This window comes from Paramisgurnus dabryanus, chromosome 11, assembly GCF_030506205.2.
Source record: "Paramisgurnus dabryanus chromosome 11, PD_genome_1.1, whole genome shotgun sequence".
In the NCBI taxonomy this organism is placed as follows: Eukaryota; Metazoa; Chordata; class Actinopteri; order Cypriniformes; family Cobitidae; genus Paramisgurnus; species Paramisgurnus dabryanus.
Window position 1 is genome coordinate 24,027,147 of NC_133347.1, and position 18,469 is coordinate 24,045,615.

An 18,469-nucleotide genomic window follows, 5' to 3' on the forward strand; every position below is an offset into this window, starting at 1 on the left:
AGCTCAATATCCAATAACCAAATATGTCAAGATGAAAATCTGATAAACATTAACACACAAAGACCCTTTCTAAAAGTATTACAGGTTTAGATTTTTTATTTTACAGTATATTTTTGCTGTTTCATGCTACATATATTTAATGCTATAAGAAGAGATGCACTGAAGTATCATCCGCTGATATTTATTTCATTTAATTATAACTATAGTTTGTTATTTAATGTTGTTAAATGGATTTAACCCATGCTCAATGAAAATGTTTTAGGGACATTTTCCCGGACAGGGATTAGACTAGTCCTAGACTAAAATAAAAGTAATGGCTGTCCAAACTGAAAACAACTTGCACTGACATATCTTAAAGTACATCAGCACCCTTTGTTTTGCCTCAAAATGCACACAAGTAATGTTTTTAGTTGCATGTTTGTTCAAACTGGTTATATTTCCTAATTAAACTAATGCCTAGTCCTGGTTTAAGCTAATCCTTGTCTGGTAAACCACTGCTTAATGATGCAATTTAATGACAAAAGTACAAATCGTGTTTGCCAATAGTTGTTTGTTGCTATCAGTATAGTATTAGAAATAAATAAATTAATGAATGAAACCAGTGAATAAAATTTTATAAAATGTTTAATATATGACAGTATTTGGCAAACTGTAAAATTATTATATAGTTCTCAAAACAAAGTTTGAAAACACTTTAAGGCCTATATTATTTTATGTTATGTGAAACATATAATCCACCTATAACCAAAGAAAAAAGGCACACAAGATTCACAGAAAAATAAACATAAATTCAAAAATGATGCTTTATCCAGCATTACTTTATTTATTATACAAATACTAATATGTTTGTCAATGATGTTTTCTCTTTACAACAGAAATATTTTATACAGCAATTTAGGTAAATGTCTTAACCAAACAATCAAACTATACAAAAAAAGTTTTCTTAAAGTGGGATCAATATCAGCAAAAATCTCTTTAGTTGAAATGACAAATCAATGATTCATTTATAAAACATAAATAAAACACATGGTTAAGGCACACTATTAGAAAAGCTTGACAAATAAAATACTGCATGTGAAATAAAAAGTAAAAATATTGATAAATTACCACAGATTTGTGAGTCTTGTGAAAATATAAAAGAGGTAATTACTTTTCAATTAATTATAAATAGATCCTGTCTGATCTTTACACTTATTCCTGATTCTTACACCTTGCAAACTGAAACTCAGTTCAGGTCTACTTCAAAACAGTGCAAAGTCACATGAGTGATATACATAAGGATACATTTTGAGGACACACTTTGTTAAACATAAAACTAGAGCGAATGTGCCTGAAATGTGAATGTTGAATGTCAATTATTAAAGAAATGTACATCAACATCATGCCAATACATTTACCACAAATGACAATTTTGTTCATGCCAAAGCTGTGTGTTTGAAGTTTGTGTATATACAAAAAGTTACGAATTTCTCTGAATTTCAGTATTAACAGCACCAGGTACTTCAAATCACTGCATGATCCACATGCTTGGTAATAATATTATTTTCAGTGCAATAACATACTGACAATGTGAGGAGAACGTGAGAGAAATCTCTTCAACCTGAAGCTTTGGTTTCCCACTCCTACAAAGACAAACACAGTTAAAGGTTACAAGATATCCTGACATTTACTCAAGGAAATTAAATCTCTAGCTTGATTACATCAGTTGTTGCTTTTGCTGAGTTAATCATTAGTTTAAAAAAAAAAAAAAAAAAAGGAAAACAACATAATGGATCTATTCAAAAACCCAGTGAGCTGCTTCACTGTCTAAATGTGGTGGCTACCTTCTAAGGGAGCAAAAAACGATTGCAAAACTAGACTGACATTAACCCTACCATTACATATAGATAAAACACGTTATTTCACATTTTTTGCAATGTTTTAGGACTACAATTATTGGTATCAAATATAGGTAAAAGACCTAAGTGAGCAATAACCTTTAAAATGGCATATGATATTGATAATGATGCAATAATTATTTGTTCAAATAAAGTATCAAAACCAAGTAAACAAATGGTGTCATTAAACAAAAACATTATATGTAATAAAAAAACGCATTGTGTATTATACCAAATGCCTGCAGAGGGCGCCAGCGGACTTAAGATTGTTATTTGTACTTTTATTATAGATTGAGAAAGCGATTACTTTTGGCCAAAAAATGTTTAAATCCATTTAAATCTTTAATATTTGTACAATTCTCTACAATAGAAATGATATAACCACTGTAATTCTGGAGATCATGTAAACTGTGAGCCGTTTAACTCTTTCCTCGCAGGGTTTTTAAACAAAAAAGTTACCAACCAGCGCCAGCATTTTTTTATTTTTCACAAAGTTTAATGTTTTCCAGAAAATGTTCTTTATTAAATATATAAACACACAATATATCAAATGAAAGAACAGACATTATGATTTAAAAAACAACAAAAAAATTCATTAGTTATTTTTCTATCACCTCTCAAATATGGGTAGGTTTCTTCACAAACAGCAAATTTTATCATATAATTCTTTAATAATTTTTGTGAAAGACTTTTGATAGAGATCAGATTCAGAGCAATCTTCAAATCATACACAGACATACAGCTGTTTGCGCTATGGCGATACTTCTGAGTTTTGTAAGTTGAAAAAATGCACCACCTGGTGGATAATAGCGGTATTACCATTGCCGGAAATACTCGTCATTGGCATGGAAGCGTTTTCTCTTAATTGAAAAGTTAACTTGTCAATGACAAGGAAAGAGTTAAACTGCTAAGACGCTTCACATGTGAATGAGCAACAAACACAACACCTCCACGACTTTATAGATGGTTTCATCAAAGGCACGTGTGTTGTTGCGGTTACGCGTCTGAGCTGAACTTAACTTTCACTCTCTGTTTAATGGTCTGGCAAGTTGCTAAATTAAACTCTGAAACAAATACCTCGTCAAAAATAACAAATGTTTCGGTTTCTTAAAGACGAGAGGAGATGGCGATCATAGATCACCACCAAGTGAAGGGAGGTTTGGCAGCCAATTTGTATTTAACGATGTATACATTCATCTTACAGAGTAACGTTAGCTCAGGGTCTTTTTTGATACGCTTTAGCCATGAACTAAGGTAATCTACTTGTTGCTTATTTAGCTCGTTATCAGAAATAAACTACACTGTAAAAACTAAAGGTACAAAGCTGTCACTGGAACAGTACCGTTTAAAAAAGGTAATACTATGTACCATTTAGGTACAAATATGTATATTTGAACTGCCAATATTTACCTTTGAAGTACTAATATGCACTTTTTGGAGACAACGGTGTACCTTTTTGAAAGGGTACTGTCATAGACAGCTTTGTACCTTTATTACTGGGTGTTCTCTAAAATGACTCTGTTGTTATTGAGTTTACTGGAAGTTACGTTTGTTCCACAAAAGCCGTTTGTTTATGTTGTTACTGCTGAAATGTCAACATGAGTTCCCAAATGACAAGAAAATGAGAAACCCCAAAACAGCACACGCAGTAAAAGACAGAATCTAATGCATGCACTATAAAAAGTTTTGCCACAAATTCAACGTTACGCTGATATCACAAGACAGCATTTCACCTCCATGAGAAATATCTTACAATTATAATGTTGCCAGATCTCGTCTCATCCCTAGCAGCTATGTAAGATTTGAAACAACCAATATCTTTCATTTCATATTTCATGTCCATTTCATATAACATAGTCCAGTGGTTCTTAAACTTTTTTGGCATGCGGCCCCCCAGTGTATGGTGCATCACGTTATGCCCCCCAAAGAACATTGATGACATAAAACCTTCTAAAACTTCAAATATGAATTAAACAAAACATGTTAAATTATACAATGTAGTGCTGTTGCATAGCCTTATTTTTCTGAGGTTTAATTACACAGAATATATGTTAAATTAATGTATTTTTTGTTATTAAACTGGGCCCCCCTGCCACCATCACAGGGCCCCCAGTAAGTCAACTGTTAGCATTTATTACAGCTGAATTTCATTGTGCTGTTTAGGTTTGATTAATAATCTATAGATCTTTCCAATAAGCTCTGTACCTTCTTCCTTTGAAAGACCTTGCCATGCTCGATGAACAGGGCAGATGGAGCTTTCCTCAGGGTGCTTTTGGCTGAGGCAGTTCTTCTTAAAAGTGGTGTGAGGAACCCTCCCTTAATGAAAAAGAGAGAAACAGAAGGAACCGGAGGGATGACAAATTAGACAAGTGTTTATTATCCACTTGCATTCCCTTGCATACAGTAGGATCTGCTTGAAAATGTTGGCTTAGTGTGAGAATCTAAACCAAATCTTCACTGAAGTTCTCTAAAATACAAAAAGGTCGCTACACTAAAAGTGTCACAACAAATGCTGGGTTGTTTTTTAAAATATTGGACAGAACAAAAACAACACAGCATTTTTTTTAGAGTCGACTCCTCCAGTAAACCCACTGATCATTGCTTGATGGTGGGGGATGTAATGGTGGGTTAAAGCTGCTCTTATCAAAGCATTATTTTTGGGTCCTTTGGGAGGAAGTGACTGCTAAACCAAACCACTGTAATTACTGAGCAACAAATGGCAGCGACAACCAACAAAGAACCAAACTAGACTCGTCGCAAATTTATTTTTTCTTTTATAAAACATATGTGACCCTGTCTGTTAAATCCACACTAAAGTCTCATAATCTAATGATTATCTTTTCTGTTTTGATATGCTAATTTGTGTTTTGTTGTATTTTGTATGTATAGTTTTTAACCTGTATTAATTGTTTTGCTGTTTTCTTGTTGTTTTCTGGTCTAAAAACATCCGGCCAAAGGACTACAGTTGAAAATTAGCCAGCTGGCTAACAATGGCACATTTACAGAAATGTTGATTAATGTGTGTTGTCCTTTATAAATAAATAAATGAAATGAAAAAATGAAATCATTGACGTGACAGCTAACTAAGTCAATATAAAAGATATCTACACAAAATGTTATTTGCATAATGTAAAAGTATTTTATGTAGAAAACCATAAATCACAAAAAAATGACTTTAGCTGGATTATTACAGATTGGTTCACATATATTAACAATATCACACATTGTGAAATTATGTATGTTTAGATGAATGCTAAGTTGTCAAATGTTAAAATTGTTCAAAGTTTTGAAAAATACTTTTTTATCAGTGTTATTGTACACATATTAAGATGCATAACAAAGAACGCATCTATGTGATTGATCTATTAAATCAGTTTCCAGTTACACAGTCCTAACAACAGGTGGCAGTGTAACAACAACAACACATCTGTTTCCAGCTTCTTTTCTTTACTGAGAACTTGCTCTACTACCACAACTGTACCATAATAAATATCTGATAATAACATAAATGTACTTTGATATTCTTACAGTAACACAGTACCCCATAGTACTTTTTGTAAGTAAAGTATCAGTTAGTTTATCGCTGTATGATGAGCTGTTTGTTACCTGTGCTCGCTCAGTGCAGAAAGCGAGGGACCGTCTGAAAGAACTTTGTTTGGCTGGCTTTGTGCCCACGCTCACAAGGTTGACCTCTGACTCTGCTCGCAGCTGCACGCGTCTCTTTCCTGTCAGATCCAACTTTTGCACACCCCTCTCAATATCAAATGCTTTCGTACCTGACAACACAAACACACACGGTTTTATGATAACCTTAAAGGCGATTGAGATTTTGATGCCAAAAACTGTTTCTCCATTACGTTGTATACCAGACACAGCCACATTGGCTCAACCAATGGCATTCATTCAATGGCTGACCAATGTAAGAAACACTTGACCTTTAACTTTTTAACAAAGTTTTTCTTTAAAATTAGTCAGTCAGGAGTCACCCCTCCTTTTTTTTGGTGTGTACCGGATTGAGGGAATGATTCCTTATGGTTTTCTAGACGTTTATACCCCTCACTTTTCTACTTTTCACCCTCTTGTAATCTCCTCTCTGAGAAAAGCAAATGTTGGAAATTTGGGTTCAAAAAGAAAACATGATATTCTCAGGGTTTTGACTGAAACGTATTAAAAGGATGTGTGTGTGCGCATATGCCACAATGCTACATCCCTGCTCTGCAACCAAAACCACCAAAAAGAAAAAAGCCAGCCGCTGCGGATCGCCTCCAAAGTAGGAGGAGCAGAAGCGTCCAGAAACACAAATATGTCTGAACCTCACCTTACATGCTCTATAACACCATAAAACACAGTGGTGTGCTCCAAACATTTCATACGGTGATCCAAAAAGCATTTGGATACGTTGGACACCGTGGCGAAATGTTACTGCCTGAAAGTCGGTGAATTATATAACAGAAATGCAAGGAAATGGCATATGCAAACATATGAATCTAGTGTTTTTCTCATAACTTTCATTTTCTGAGCCAATATAGTCATAATTTTCAACCAAATAGAGGTGATTTTTCAAAGTGAGTCTATTCAGGACAATTGCAGGTGTCTTACAGGTGACAACCAGAAAGCATCTAAATAATTAAAATTCTTAAACTTAATTTCCTTTGATTAAACAATTAACAGACATTTTTTAAGTATGGATTAGAGTGGGACAAGGTTAAGTGGATTGAGTTTTCACACCCAAATTCCTGTTTGCAGTTTAAAGTTGACTAAACGTGCTAAACATTATGAATGCATGCTGTTTTGTGCTCAGTGCGTCTTTGATCAATGATCAAACATTTCCACTGACTGTCACCACATATGCTTGTCACAGATAATATTAAAGGGATAGTTTGGCTAAAAATGATATTAAACCCATGATTTACTCACCCCCAAGCTGTACGAGTTGCATATGTCCATCGTTTTTCAGACAAACACATTTTCGGATATTTTAGAAAATGTTTTAGATCTTTCAGTTGATTAAATGTAATGTTACGGGGTCCACGACCTTCAAGTCCAAAAAAAGTGAGTCCATCCTTCACAAATTAAATCCAAATGGCTCCAGGATGATAAACAAAGGTCTTCTGAGGGTAATCCGCGCGGTGTTGTTGTAGATATATCCATATTTAAAACTTTATTAACGTAAATAACTACCTTCTGGTAGCTCCTCTGTATTCTTAGACTCCTCTGTATTCAGGAGAGAGTATTAGCGTAGTGTACGCACTTTTCTTAGTGACGTATGACAAATTCAGAGGGCGGGGGAACAGAGCAGCAGCAGAGTAGCCTCCGTAGGCTGCGTAAGCTCTCATCCTGAATGCGGACGCGACTAAGATGGCGGCGCTACTGGAAGGTAGTTATTTACGTTAATAAAGTTTTAAATATGGATATTTCTACAACAACACCGCGTGGATTACCCTCAGAAGACCTTTGTTTATCATCCTAGAGCCATTTGGATTTAATTTGTGAAGGATGGACGCACTTTTTTTGGACTTGAAGGTCGTGGACCCCGTAACATTACATTTAATCAACTGAAAGATCTAAAACATTTTCTAAAATATCCGAAAATGTGTTTGTCTGAAAAACGATGGACGTATGCAACTCGGACAGCTTGGGGGTGAGTAAATCATGGGTTTAATATCATTTTTGGCCGAAATATCCCTTTAACAGCACAATTGTAATTTACAAACTTAAAGCGTAAAATAGTTTTTTAGTGTGTAAAGACACACCCCTAAAGATTTATTTATTATGCACACATTTTCAGATACACAAACCGCTACCCTATTAAAAATTCAGCTCATTCATCTAACCAACATTCCTCAATGTACCCTTAAGATGTTGGTGTTGAAGTTAATCATATTACTCATTATTATATTATATCATTCTTTTTTTCATTTTATTTATAGGCGCCTAACATGACACTCATTCATGACACAATATAGTTAACATCTAAAATGTATACTAGGACATAATAACACTAAAACATTACTCATCACATGTAATAAGCCTTCCTAAACAAGTGCGTTTTGAGTCACGATTTATAAATGTTTTTTTAACTCTTTCCACGCCATTGACTAGACAATTAAGAGAAAAGGCTTTCCTGCCAATGATGCCTCCCTGACAAGTTTTTACGGCAAGCTGTATTTCCTCTATTATCCACTAAGTGGTGCTCTTACACAAGTTACAAGTTACGTGCATGTTTTGATCATCACTCTGAATCTGATCTCTAATAAAAGTCCTTTACAAAAATTCAATTATCTCAGCTTTTTGTTCAAAATGTGGTATTTTTGAAGATACCTAACCAAATTTAAGAGGTGATAAAAAGAAAGTAAACAGGTTTTTGTTTCTTTGAAAGCCGGGATTCTGTTCTTTCATTTGATGTATTGTATAGTTATACATTTAAAGATATATTAAAAACGCTGGCAGGGAAAAGACTTAAATACCCCAAATAAATGTACAACCAAATTTTACATTTACAAATTTGTACAAATTACATTTGTTATTTTAAGATCTTTCTAGTGGACCTTTCAGGGTACCCTTACAGTCCTATTTGGATATAGTTCATGCTGGCTTTGTTAAACAAATGGAATGTGCAACCCTACAAATAGTTTTCTGTCTGCACAAAATGATGCTCTGGGACATTATGCAAATCCTGTAAACCAAGAGCATGGAAAGTTGCGAGCAGCCAGCCACCATATAATTATTAAACATTCCAAATTAAAAGCAGATGCCTCTCAGTTGTCAAGTATCTGTGAAGAGGGAGGGATGGGAAAGCTGTGTGTCTACAGTATCGGTGGTCTCTCCTGCCCCCATACACTCATCAGAATGAATGGTCAAAAAATGACCCTGTCCTTGAGGCAGTACCCTTTAAAAAGGTCTTATTATGTACCAATTAGGTGCAGATATGTATACATTTGGTATCACTATGTATGTAGTCTACCTCTGAGATACTAATATGAACTAGCTAGGGACCATCTGATTGTCTACATTGGTTAGATACTGATGATGTATGTATGTTTCTCCTACAACATATGCGTACAGATGTCAGTGTGGACAGACAGAGACTTGGAAATCTTGCCTCAAAGTCTATAATGACGTCTTACTGTGGTACTCGGTTATAATTTCTAACTTCACTTAACAGTTAACCGGTCAATAGGAACATTCCTATAAGCGAGCAAAAATGAGTGTATTTGGATAGCTCCAGACAAAATTGCACATTTTATATGAAGTTACAATATGTTACATCCTGAATTACTAAAACTATTGAAATGAAATGAAATCAGATCAAAACTTTAATCAGATATTAAGCTACATACAGTCTAGATTGGATTTGGATCAGGTTGGTAAACGTCAGATTTCCTGTGGCTTTTATGTTCTATTTAAAAATCCTTGAAATGGATAACCTTGCCGTAATGCAGAAACATCTGCCGAGTCATTTGGTTTGGATTAAAGGATGTAAAAATGAAAATACAAACAAGAGAAGTTACCAAACAGAAGCACTGTGTCTTTTACTTTACTGACAGTCTACTAATGACTCAGAGATGTTTATCAGAAAATCACGAGGCAGTAAGATTATATGTGATGATGCCGAAGGCGCTGCGGTTAAAGTGGATAAAACATTCCAATGAAAGTAAAAGCTGGTTAAACTTAGCCAACTTGGTGACCTACTGTAAAGCAAATAAGGACCATAAGAGCAGAAAAAGTGATAAAATGAAAGAACTATAAATGTAAAGTATATTTTAACTGTAATATGTTTCCTTTCTTTAAAAACATGTAACTCAGAATTGGGTACTGGGACATTGTGACTGACTCACTGTGGTTGCTGAAGATTTCATTATTGCTGTAGTTGGCAGAATTCTTGGATGACACCAATTCTCCGTTTCCTCTACTGTAAGGTTTCTGAAACTGAGAAATGGATGTTACAGCTGTTATATAAGTAATGCTTGAGCTTTAGAAGAAGCAATGAAGGTTAATGGGATGAAAAGGCAATTTTAATTAAAAATGTACAAGTAATAGATATTTGAGCCAATTTATTTCCAAACAATCATTGACCCTTGAGAATAAAAAAATTGTAATAATTAATTTTTTAAACCATCTCTTCCTTCCACCTGTTATAAATAGATTACTCTTTATAATCCAAATTCCAATTCATAAAAAAATAAAAATATATAAAATAACAAAGAGAAACATACAAAGCATGTTAACATGTATGTACCAGTGGCAGCTTGTGACTGCTCGTCCAAGGGGCGCAAATTCAAAATATGTGTTTGGAGTGTCATGTTTGTTGCTTGTCATGTGAACCATGTGCATCACATGTTTTGTCAAAAAAAGTCCTTGCTGCAAACCGTTTATGATAAAAGAGACACTCACGTTCACAAAATACACGCAAGACACTCCCTTAACTCTTTCCCCGCCATTGACGAGATATCTCGTCAATCAAGAGAAAACGCTTTCCCGCCAATGACAAGTTTTTCCGTCTTTCCGCAATACCGCTATTGTCCACTAGGTGGTTCCGCAACTTTTTAAAACCCGGAAGTATTGCCCTATGGCAAGCGGCTGCATGTCCGTGTCTGTTTTAAAGATCGCTCTGAATGGGATCTCTATGAAAAGTCCGTCACACAAATGGAATTATCTCTGCTTTTTGCTCAAAATGTGGTGTTTTTGCAGAAACCTACCCATATTCAAAAGCTGATTGCAAAAGAACCACTGAAGGTAGGATGAAACGTTTTTTTTTGTTTGAAAGCAGAGGGTCTGTTCTTTCATTTGGTATATTGTATGTTTATATATTTGAAGAAGAACATTTTCTGGAAGACATTAAACTTTTGTGAAAATCATGAAAAACGCTGGCGCTGGCTGGCAACTTTTTTTTAAAACGCTGGCGGTGAAAGAGTTAAAGGAGCATTTCATACATAGAAACATTAATCTTTATTGAAAGTGTGTCATATTTGTAGTCGGAAATGATGCACGACCATTCAGAAACATGACTGGGGTTCTAACTATACAAAGCTTAATGCAAATGGGTGAAGTGTCCCTTTAACAGTAAACTCTGATTACGAATGAGATTATGCGAGTATCTGTCAAACGTGAGCGTCTCTTTTATCATAAACCCTTTAGATGCATCTGCAGCAGGCACTTATTTTGACAAGACACGTGATGCACACAGGATCACAGGCCCTCGAAAAAAGAAGTCACCGGCCGCCACTGGTGTGTACTTACTGTAAAATGCAGGTCAATTGGGTGAAGTAAATTTTAATCTAAACTGTAATGTGCACAATTCTTAAAAATGCTAATTTGAGCTAATACAATTTCTTTATCAAAAGCCTTGACAGTACACAGCAAAATTTTAAACAACCACACACTTAAAAAAATATAGATGCTACACAATGCCATAGGAGAGCTGTTTTGGCAACTATGGTTCAAACATGATCTCACAGTATTATAGTTGGCTAATTTGTATGAATTCGTAAAAGTGAGTCATACAAAAATATACGATAATTAAAAAAATCTATAATGATACCAATCCTTAACGTAAAACCTAATCCCCTTAATCTCCTAAAACCTAACGTCATATTGGCGTAAGCAAATAGTAAAAAAATTTGGTTATAATTGGTTTCGTTAACAATTTATACAAATTACCCACATCCTAAAATACGTAGAAATTGTCACAAGACTGTGAGACTGTGTTAATGGCTATATAAAAAATTGGTGTTTTTTAAAAAACTTTTGACTAAATGGTTATTTGAACCAAAAATGGTTCTTCTATGGCATAACTAGTAGCAGATAACTTTACTAAACCACAAACAAAAATAAATAGTTTTCTAGAAAGAGACAATTTCTATTTGTTTTCAATGGTTGCATATATCCTAGCTACACAGACTCAATTTAAGCTGGGTACACACCACAAGATATTCGGGCTGAATTTGGGCCGATTTTCCCCCTTACGACAATCTTAGGTAGAATCCTGATAGTCTTTGTGGTTGGACCGATTATTTTATTAGATTTTCCTGTGGTGCGTGGTGTGTAAAGAGCGTCTGAATCTGCTCGGAAGCACGTCAGGGCTGCTCTGATCGCAAATATTCAACATGTTGAATATTTATGATCAGAAATCCTGTTGTGTGGGGGAAGCCCAGAGGACAAACAGACACACACGCTGTAGATTGTCACGTGAAACGAAACGATACCCAATCAGAAAGCAAGCATATGAAAGATAAAACCATAACAACTACATGGTGCAGCATCCAAAGTCTGATGAACTTCAGAGATGTTAAAAAGTAGTCCATTGTATGAATGACATTTCTTGATGCCTGTTGTTTGCCATGTTTGTTTACTGTGAAGTCACGTTTGGACACGAGAAGCATTGCTAGATCTTTGTGAGATTGCTTGTGTTCTCAGCTGAGACTCGTGTTGTTTGTTAATCTGATGATGCGCGGTGTGCTGTCATGACCACATAGTCTACAGACTATAGGAACAAACGTGTTAAATTGCCAATTTTTCTCACATTTTGAAAATCTTTTGGTGTGTACCCGGCTTTACATTTATCTCAAATCTTCTTAACTCTCCCCTACTGGGCCGTACCATGTGCTCTAGTATAGATGTGTTTGAATAGATGGGCTGAGGTTGGACTCCGCCACAGAGCTGCTGAAAGGGGTCGTCCATGTACATGTTTGAGGTGGGGAACCTGCGGCTTTTCAGACCACTGAAGAACAGAGGAAACAGAGGAATGGAAAGAGATTGAGGAAAGAATGAGCGTGTGTGTATTTCACTGATTCACGATAGCTTCCTATGAAAAGAAGTGTGTGTTTGTTGTGTGTACCTCAGTGATTCGTGGCTGGTGTGTTGATATGGAGGACCAGCTGTAGTGAAACTCCCATCCTGCAGGAGTTGAACCCACTGTTCTTTATCATCTGCACAACTGGCCTGCACATACATACAAAGAATAAAAACTTACTACAATCATCCAAAACAAAGACAACTTAAACTATTTATTTGTTTTTTTAATATCCTTGCGTTACAAAAAAGTGGTACACTGGTTGTATTATATCTAATAACATATTGTAGTATTTTAGGAATGATGGCATATTTATGAACCATGTTTTTTTTATTGGGCTTTAAAAATAATGCCATTGTTTATCTAAAAAAACATTGTACAATGCAATATGCACAATTTGCACATACCAATGGTTTGCAATATTTTGATGGTTTTAATGCTTCAAGTTTTGTGTATTTAAAGGGCCCATGTTATGCAAATCCACTTTTACAAGATGTTGGACTCATATCACATCATGCAGCCACAAGGGTTCACACAACTAAGCTTCAATATCTAGGATCATACCTCCAGTACGGCCACCTGGTCTCCATGCTGCATGATGGTAATACGGTAAGCGTATGCAGTATCTGGTCCTGGTCGGACGTCGCTTCCTCTGAGCTGAACCGTGTACTGTGGGGTCTCCTCTGACTCTTCATCCCGGCACATCTTCAGCACGCCTTCATCCACCCTGCACCAGAGACTCTGCCATTGACAGTTCATCAGCACGTTCAGGAAGGCTGCTAAAGACGGTGGACAGACAGAAAACAGTGTAAACTGAATTGCTCAATGATCATTTTTTGTGTGCATGACATCAAGGGTGTGTTGTTTACATATACACTGTAGGTTAATACGGTTGTTTTCTGTGTGCTTAATCCAGTTTCGTACACAGAGTTAAGTACTTTATGAGAGTGACAACAATAACAAATACATGATTTAATACATTGTGTGTAAACAGCTCATACCTTGATAATGGTTTTACAGAAGTTTTAGTGGTTTTAAAACATTTGAGACTCTTTAAAACCTTGGTATACCTTGAAACTGGTAACCGACCCATGCCTAGTAGGGTGCACAAAATCAAAGAGTATCTAGCGTAAAATGTAGTTATTAAAAAACATGTGTGAAACATGATATGATATGATCTTCTCCAAGTGTGGTCTAGAAAAAGCATGCTGTTTAAAGGCAGCTGTTTAACATGCAAAACATGTCGACAACAGTTTACTATAAACTGATGCTCTCTAGTTACTAATAAGATATTGTAATTAAAAACACCAGATGGCTTAAACTGTGGGTATCCATGATTCTTGTATAATTTTAAGAGTAACCCCATATAGTCTACACACCACTTTAGGAAATTACTTTGGAATGCAAGAGACATACAAGAAACAAATTTACAATTTACACCAGACACCCTGTCCTTGTTGAGCATCAATAGTCGTTTATAATTTTCTCAGTTTTCCTTAGTGTGAAAAGATAAAGTTCAATGCTAGACAGGGGTCAAATATACATAAGATTGTACAGGATCTGGAGGATTTTTCAGAAGATCAGTGAACCGTTTAATGGCTTAGGGCAACCATGAAACTCTTAAACAACAATCACAAAACATAAAAATGTAATTGATTGTCTAAGTAACATTGTAATATGTATTATATATATATTAAGAAGCAGGTGCATGTTAACTTTTAAACTGGATTATTTTTGTAAATTCAGTTATCATTTTGTGTTTTGGACTATATGTGAACATCTGTCATGAAAAATAGCTTGTTCAGGATATTGCCAAAATGAGAAAAAAATTAATTCAAAGTAAATATTAAACAAAAAATCCTTAAATTTTCAACTTTTTCCAGATTTTACAACACTGTCAGAAAAAATTGCCAAAAAATGGTCCCAAGCTGGGCAGTACCCTTTCAAAATATGTACAATTTAGGGAAAGATATGTATCATTTTGATACAAATATGCACCTTTGAGGTACTAATATAAACTCTTTGGGCCCTATTTTAATGATCCAAGCGCATTGTCTAAAGCGCCCAGCGCAACGTCTAAATGGTAGTGTCCGAATCCACTTTTGCTAGTTTAACGACGGGAAAAAATTTTGTGAGCCGAGCGCATGGTCGAAAAGGGTAGGTCCTTTTTTATGAGTAATGGGAGTATTTTGGGCATAACGTGCAATAAACCAATGAGAGTCTCAGCTCTCATCCCCTTTAAAAGCCAGATGCGCCGGCACTATGTCTAATCCCTATTAAGATGACGGACTTTGTAAACTGAAAAACTAAGCGGAGGAAGAAGACCACCAGTTTAAGATTAATGTTAAATAATTGTGTTGTTTTTCACTTGTATTGAAATTTTTATTTATTTATTAAAACATTTAAAACCCATTTCATTTAGTCATGGAAGTAAAAATAGCAGGCTTTTAATTGCTGTTAATGTATGGCTATCCAATATCATCAAAAATTATTTACAAGTATGTAAGAAAAGGTTTGTACTCTAAAAATACTTTATTTGTAACAAACAGGAGATAAAAAATTTACAAACAGCTCTCCGCACGTTTCAGCACTTGGACAGCGTCAGTTTTTTTAAGCATTACTTAAAAATGTTTCTCATCGCACCATATCCACAGGTACAGAGTCATCATATACAATAAATCCATGAGGTAACATTTAAAAAAAAAAACATTTAAAAACAGATGCATTTGTTTAAAGCAAAGCATTCATTTACTTACCAGGCTGCAGGTGAAGCAACTCTTTACGTCTTCTAACATCTCATAATCAGTCCTCATTTATGTCCAAGGGACTCAATAATAATCTTTTACATTCAATCCTTTAATCTTTCATATTTAAACGTGTTTTTGTGCTGCTGCGCATTCATGTAGCAAACCCGCGTCGTCGTCCCGTTTATATTACTAATGCGCACTTTAAATAACAAAAAACATATTGCGCCATTGACTTTAGACTTTAGAGCAGGCTTTTGTTGGTCAATGGCGTAGTCTATTTTAGTTGCCTCAAAATAGCAATGCGCCAACAATGCGCCTGAACACACCTCGTTTTCAGACCAGAATGCCCATGGGCGCAAAAGGGGGCGCAAATGCATTTGCTATTTAATCAACGTGGCGCTAAACGTGAAAATGATCATTGCGCAGGGTGGAACCTAGCAAAAGACACTTGAGTCGCGCATTGCGCCAGGTGTAAGATAGAGCCCTTTAGGTGCAAAGGTGTACGTTAAGGAAAATTATGAACACAACTGTACACACAATATTGGATAATCCTATGATTTATGTCAATTACTTTGAATCCAAATTGCATAGTACCCCATAAAAAACTTGCAATGTTCAAATCTGGTCTTACACGCTAAAAAGAACACACTTGTGTAAACGTAAACAAACAAAAACAAACTAGTTTCAAAGTTTTCCATTTAACTTATTCAGTGAAACACAACATATGGATCCAATCATTGATCTTACATTTTCAAAACAGAAAAACGTAGTAATACGTATCCATTTGGAGACATTTTAAAAAGCTTCAATTTCATTTCAACAATCAGACTAGTTCCAACTTTCCTGCATACTTTTTCAACTGAACAGCGATTCGTCCACGTAAACAAATATGCGCTTCCATAAACACAAAGCTGCGATTAAATACCAGTCTATTTACAAACCAAACGTCCAAGGTCATTTCAGTGGTTGTCACCCCGGTGTCAAAGGTGACAATCAAATCTCACAGGAATCCATTCATAAACAATGGCATAGTGTTGAACACCCAGCCTGTGTCCTGTGCGGCATGTGGTGCATTTAGCTTCTAATGAATGACACAAAAACACTCGCGAGTGGAACAATAGCACAGTTGTGTTAATAGTCCGTGGCTGCGTATGGGGCTATACAGCGCAAACACACACTAGACTTCTTTATAATAAAGCAAACAGCTATGGAATGAATAACAGTGGGACATAATGGTATTAAAGTTTAAGTAAACATGAAATTCAAACTGATTGAATTTACTTATTTAAAACACATTAAAGATTTCATGTTATCTTTCAACATGCTCCACCTGAACGACTTTTCAAAAGGGAAATTGATGTCGGGTCCCTTTCTGTGAATGAAATGCATTTAGAGGTGAAAGTGTGGGTGCTCACCTGTGTTTTTGTCTTTGCTTTCCAAGATGCTGCCTGCAGAGGGTAAACTGGAGATTTTTTCTTCATCTGAATCTGTATGGAGGACTGTACTTGACTACAGATCAAGAGCAAGAGAGAGATGAATAACCAAAACATTAATTAAACATTTAGATGTGTGAGAAGGTGCCTGTGTTACCCTGCAAGAGTCCAGTCTTTCACTCTTCAGAATGGTCAAAGAGCTTTGGGATTCAGGCTCGTAATAGGAAGAACCGCTCACTTCTTCTATAACCTATAAATGAGACAAGAATAATGTAATTTACATTTTCTGATCTATGCATTTAGCAGACACTTTTATCCAAAGCAATTTACACTGCATTCAAGCAACAGTATATATTTAATTTAATCTGTATATGTTCCATGAAAATCAGACCCATAACATTCCAAGTATACTTTACCAACTAAGTTAACATTCCAAGTATACTTTACCAACTAACACAGATAAATAACACGTGGCTAGGTTTAAGTAAATGTAAGTCAGGTTTAAAGGTACGAGTTTTCTTGCGATCAGACCTTCCTCCACTCCTCAGCTTGCGTGCTGCTCTGGAAGCCCATGATGAGCGTTTCGGCACCGGCCACCACTTTCAGCTCATACCGCATCTTCTTGTTGTGTTTGGATTTGTAGACCACGTAGCAACCCGTCAGGTCGAGCTCCAGCAGAGGGTACAGGTCTTTAGCACATTTATAACACTGCCAGGGATAATAATGCGTTATATAAACCTACCGTATAACTAAGCTATAGTTCTAATTTAAAGGGAACCTATTATGCTAATTTTTATAAGTATCAGGTGTGCCCAAAATGTGTCTGCGACATTTTAGCTCAAAATAACCCACAGATCAATGTCCAAAACGCCTCTATTTGGGTGGGAGCAAAAATGTGCTGTTTTCGTGTCTGTACCTTTAAATGCAAATGAGCTACTGCTCCTCATTCCCTTACCAAAAGATAGTGAACGTTTTCGCTTGAAAAAAATGATTCCTGTGAATACAGGATGCGACAATGACAATATTGAGATATGCCGGACAGCTTAAACTTGCTGAGGGCAGAAACTATGGTAATGCAGGACTGTCAGTCAGTGGTCATGGGCGGGGCTTTATCAGTGTGACATCACATTAACAAGAGAATCAAACGGCATGTCAAATGAGACTACTTTGGTTTAATGTGGATTAAAAAAATGGTTGGATTTTTTTCATTGTAGGGTGATTGTGTTCACACACTGCCAACACACATTTTTTGCCCATACACTTTGTAAAAGTGAATTTTGCATAATAGGTGCCCTTTAAATCTAGATAACAACATAGATAAAAAACTATTTACAATAACAAACAGATCAATGCAGACAAGAAATCTGGTGCAAAACCTAGTGAATCATGGCCATGCATTAGACAGCAAGCATCTGGAATATGGCAATAATCCCAAGTTGAATGATGATACTCAATTACTGTTATTATCATTATAACATAGTCTTAGTAAAGTGTATCCTAAATCACCTAATATTTGTATGTGCTTCATATTTTTAATGTGTATGGAGTCTTAATTGGAATCAATTGTGAGTATTAGTAAAGTTTTTAGAGCATTTGACATACGGAGCGCTACCTGTGTCC

At 35.6% G+C, this 18,469-nt stretch overlaps 1 protein-coding gene across 2 annotated transcripts in view; it reads right to left on the reverse strand.

Moving 5' to 3' along the window:
- Positions 1-813: 813 nt before the first annotated feature.
- Positions 814-18,469, reverse strand: part of LOC135729702 (actin filament-associated protein 1-like 2) — a 56,947-nt gene continuing 39,291 nt past the window's right edge. The window contains exons 6-15 of one of the 2 annotated variants that reach the window (XM_073816162.1): positions 17,381-17,557; positions 17,007-17,099; positions 16,832-16,925; positions 13,234-13,448; positions 12,715-12,818; positions 12,477-12,597; positions 9,716-9,806; positions 5,484-5,653; positions 4,083-4,193; positions 814-1,622 (exon numbers count right to left, since the gene is read on the reverse strand). In XM_073816162.1, coding sequence (XP_073672263.1) covers positions 1,596-1,622; positions 4,083-4,193; positions 5,484-5,653; positions 9,716-9,806; positions 12,477-12,597; positions 12,715-12,818; positions 13,234-13,448; positions 16,832-16,925; positions 17,007-17,099; positions 17,381-17,557 — 1,203 coding nt within the window. In that variant the 3' untranslated portion in view covers positions 814-1,595. The remainder of the gene's footprint in view (positions 1,623-4,082; positions 4,194-5,483; positions 5,654-9,715; positions 9,807-12,476; positions 12,598-12,714; positions 12,819-13,233; positions 13,449-16,831; positions 16,926-17,006; positions 17,100-17,380; positions 17,558-18,469) is intronic. The other variant, XM_065247527.2, reaches the window with a different exon arrangement.